The 3349-nt window shown below is 36.3% G+C and overlaps 1 protein-coding gene across 1 annotated transcript; it reads right to left on the bottom strand.

Annotated features, from left to right (window-relative positions):
- Positions 1–545: 545 nt before the first annotated feature.
- LOC123678786 lies at positions 546–2061 on the bottom strand. Its single transcript, XM_045616002.1, has 2 exons — positions 1207–2061; positions 546–1091 (listed from the first exon to the last, which is right to left on the bottom strand). The coding sequence occupies exons 1-2, from the start codon at positions 1930–1932 to the stop codon at positions 741–743; spliced, it is 1077 nt and encodes a 358-aa protein (XP_045471958.1). The 5' UTR covers positions 1933–2061; the 3' UTR covers positions 546–740.
- Positions 2062–3349: the final 1288 nt, after the last annotated feature.

Genomic DNA, 3349 nt, shown 5'->3' with positions numbered 1-3349 from the left:
AATTAAGTTCAATATTCTTCGTTTTTTTTTTAGTTTGCAATTGATTATTCCGAAAGAGAGTTTGACTTAAACACATAAAAAAAGGTAGTTTAAGCAGTACTTTTTAAAAGGAATCAGAGTGTTTGAATATTCAAGAAATTCTAATATTGATTCTTATTTTATTTCCAATTCCAAAGGATTGAAAAATTATTTTGTGTGGAATATAATAATGAAAATGATTTTACAGATACATAAATGATTCAAATAAAGTACTGAAGTACCTAAATAAAATAAAGAAAAAAATAAATGAAAATATCGAAGTAAATATTAACCAAATTTTCCATTTTCACTACGAAGTGAAAAAAATCAATACCTAGAAGTAATAAATAATGTTTCAAATGACTTCGAATGAACAGCTAAAATGAAACGTAACAAAAAAAACAAAAAAAGATTAAATAACAAACTGAATAAAAAACTGAAATATGAAAGATACTATAAAAATGATTGGGTAAGAAAACCAGGCAACTGACCCATTCGAATATTTATTTCATAACAGCCCTCTCATTTCCTATACAATTAAATATTAATATTGCACATAATAACTCATCTAATGCGCTCATACCCAAAAGTGACAAAATCACAATCGAATACCAACGCATCCTCATCTTCATCAAATCAAAAACTCAACATTTTTACATTATACAACGACCCTAACAAATATATTTATAAATATATGTACAAGTTCCAACCACCCAGAAGATCTACTGTAAAACGTCCTTCTTCTTAATGATATCATCATCCTCCTTGTCTTGATGCGCAGTCATATGCCTCGTTAGATGATGCCTTTCCCTGAAAGATTCTGCGCAAACTGGACACTTCAACTTATCTTCCCTCTTTTTCTTATGCATATCTACCGAGTCGTTCTTATGGTGAGACCTCATGTGGTACACGAGGTCCGAAGTCATCCTGAAGGATATGTTGCATTTCGCACAAACATTTTGAGCAGGCAAGGACAGAGCAGCAAGCGAGGGTGGCAATAGAGATGTTAGAATTGCAGCGGCAGGGTTTCTAAGGCCTAGATCAGGAGTTGTTGGGCTCATTTTCATCATTTCCTGTGGATGAAGAAAGACAAGAATGAAACTAATGCCAAGATTAGAAGAAATAAAGAATCAAAATAATAATTATGGTAAAATCCTAGTAATATAGCAGCATAATCTTTCGACTTACCGTGTGTGAAGGGAATTGTCCATAGTTGTAGGCCAGCTCAGGTCTATACATAGGCCTGACCTTTCCTAAGTTGCTGGCTAACATATTGTCTGTCTTCATGAGAAAGTGATGCCCATCCATCATGTGATTACCATTGAAGCCATCAAAGTTTGCAGGATACCCATTCGCTTGTGTTTTGAACATGTGTGTCTGAGGTATCAAATTATTCGAAAAATTTTGGTACTGACGTATCGGAGGTGATGGACTCAAAGAATGTTGATAGGTTAGATCTGGACTGATAGACAGTGCAGGTGATATGCTGGTGGTTTCCTTATTCACTAGATTAACTTTGGTGAAAGCACTCTTCTGTTCGTGGTTTGGCGAAGCCTTAGCCCTGAGTTCCTGCAAGTTCTTGGCCTTGATCAGACCAGGATCGTCGAAGATCTGCTGTTTCTGATGCAGGAATTTCTGGATTTTGCATTCGTTTCTCAAGATGTCATGATGATTTCCTACCTCGATCTCCTCGTCTTCATCCTCGGGTTCAGGTATTGTCACCTCGATTTTCCTCTCTTGATGATACTTGGCCAACTTCTTCTGCTTCAGTTTTTCGTCAGGTAACATCAGGAAGGCGACGTCGAACGGTCTTTTCACTGAAGTTTTCGCCGTCATTTGAATCCTATCACTTGTGTTATCGATATGTGTATCACCCCGTAAATCCACCTTGCGATTACTAACATCCATCGTCATATTCGTAACGTTATTCACTAGTCACGCACGATAGTTGTTTGCTCTTGGAGATCGCGTCACTAAATGCTACGAAACAGACAGTAGCTGTCCAATATTGCTGGATTCAACCCCCGTTGCCATCTGGGGCGCGATGCAATTCCCACCCCTTTAGACAGAGACGCAAGCTGGGTAAGGGGTGCGAGGGAGAGAGACAGTGGCGGCACCCGCCGTTTACCGACCGTATTTCGTCTCTATCCCGGCACCCTATAGGGATAAACGTAAGGTTGGAGGAATATACAGACCAATAGCATTGCTGGGAAAGGCGTGGTTCTGGAAATACGTTCGCCCAATACGGTTTTCAACGTTCAACCCTGTGCAATATGACAACGTCATGCCGTCAATGGTTTTCTGGAGTTTTTGCGCTTATCGGGCGATACATGAGATGTATGAACATTTCGAATTTTAAATGATACTTCTACGGTTTCATTCGATGATATTTGGAAAGAGGAAAATCCACTACTTTTATGAACCGAGTATTTTCATGTGTGACAAATATTCTTTTTTTATTGGTTTTCAATGTGGGTTGCGTTGGTTGTAAATTTTTACTGTCACGTTTGATAAAACGAATAAAAGTTTGAGCTTTATATAAGGTAAAGGAATAAATACTGAACGATGTTAAAATAATGATTCAGCAAGTAGGTATTCTGCATTGGTACCTATTCAACGATGATTATCTGAACATTCTGATCCGTGAATGTGTTCCAGAATTTTATAAAATTACCATGAAATTTTGTGTAATAACCTTTTGGAAGTGACTAGTAAAATAGTATTTGAAGCTTCTGGACTGGTTAAGAAAGAGGAGCAATATAATAGCACTTCCTTATTGCAAGCGAAAACCTACATAACTATTAAATGCAAGAGTACAATCAAACACACAAAAATAGAAAAAAGAACTATGATAATTAAACAAGGACATTAAACCCATGCAAATATAGATACAACTAGGTTACTGACTGGCAGTTTACAGAAAAAGCTTCTTCGAAAAAATTTTTTTTCTCTGGTCTAGAATCCAATTTGAAAGAAAATTAGTTTAAATCTACTTTCAGGTTGACTCACCCTTCAAGAAGATTTCATCAAAATATTAGCGCCTGATTTTTCAGAACATGGACGCTGGAACCATCAATGATAGTTCCTTAATGAATTCCACCAAATTTTTTCCTTAAAGTCTTGCTAAAAATCTCACTTTTTCGTGAACTAAGATAAATCAGTTTTTTCTGACTCAATCGATATTTATTTTATTTCCGTACAAACAGACATTTTGGACCATATGTCCATCAAAATAATATCAGAAAATCAAATCTGTGCAGAAATGGATCAAATTTATTTGAAGTAAAAATAGGTATAACTAGGGATTCACGGCTTGGCTTGATTTTTAAGC

This window comes from Harmonia axyridis, chromosome 4 (genome assembly GCF_914767665.1).
Source record: "Harmonia axyridis chromosome 4, icHarAxyr1.1, whole genome shotgun sequence".
In the NCBI taxonomy this organism is placed as follows: Eukaryota; Metazoa; Arthropoda; class Insecta; order Coleoptera; family Coccinellidae; genus Harmonia; species Harmonia axyridis.
This window is presented reverse-complemented; position numbering and strand designations above follow the sequence as displayed.

What these genes read in the sequence shown, in the direction of transcription:
- LOC123678786 (XM_045616002.1), bottom strand. Translation starts at nt 1,932, where the DNA reads ATGACGATGGATGTTAGTAATCGCAAGGTGGATTTACGGGGTGATACA. An exon ending in GACAATTCCCTTCACACACG is followed by an intron (nt 1,092 to 1,206) that starts GTAAGTCGAAAG and finishes CTTCATCCACAG; the next exon opens with GAAATGATGAAAATGAGCCC.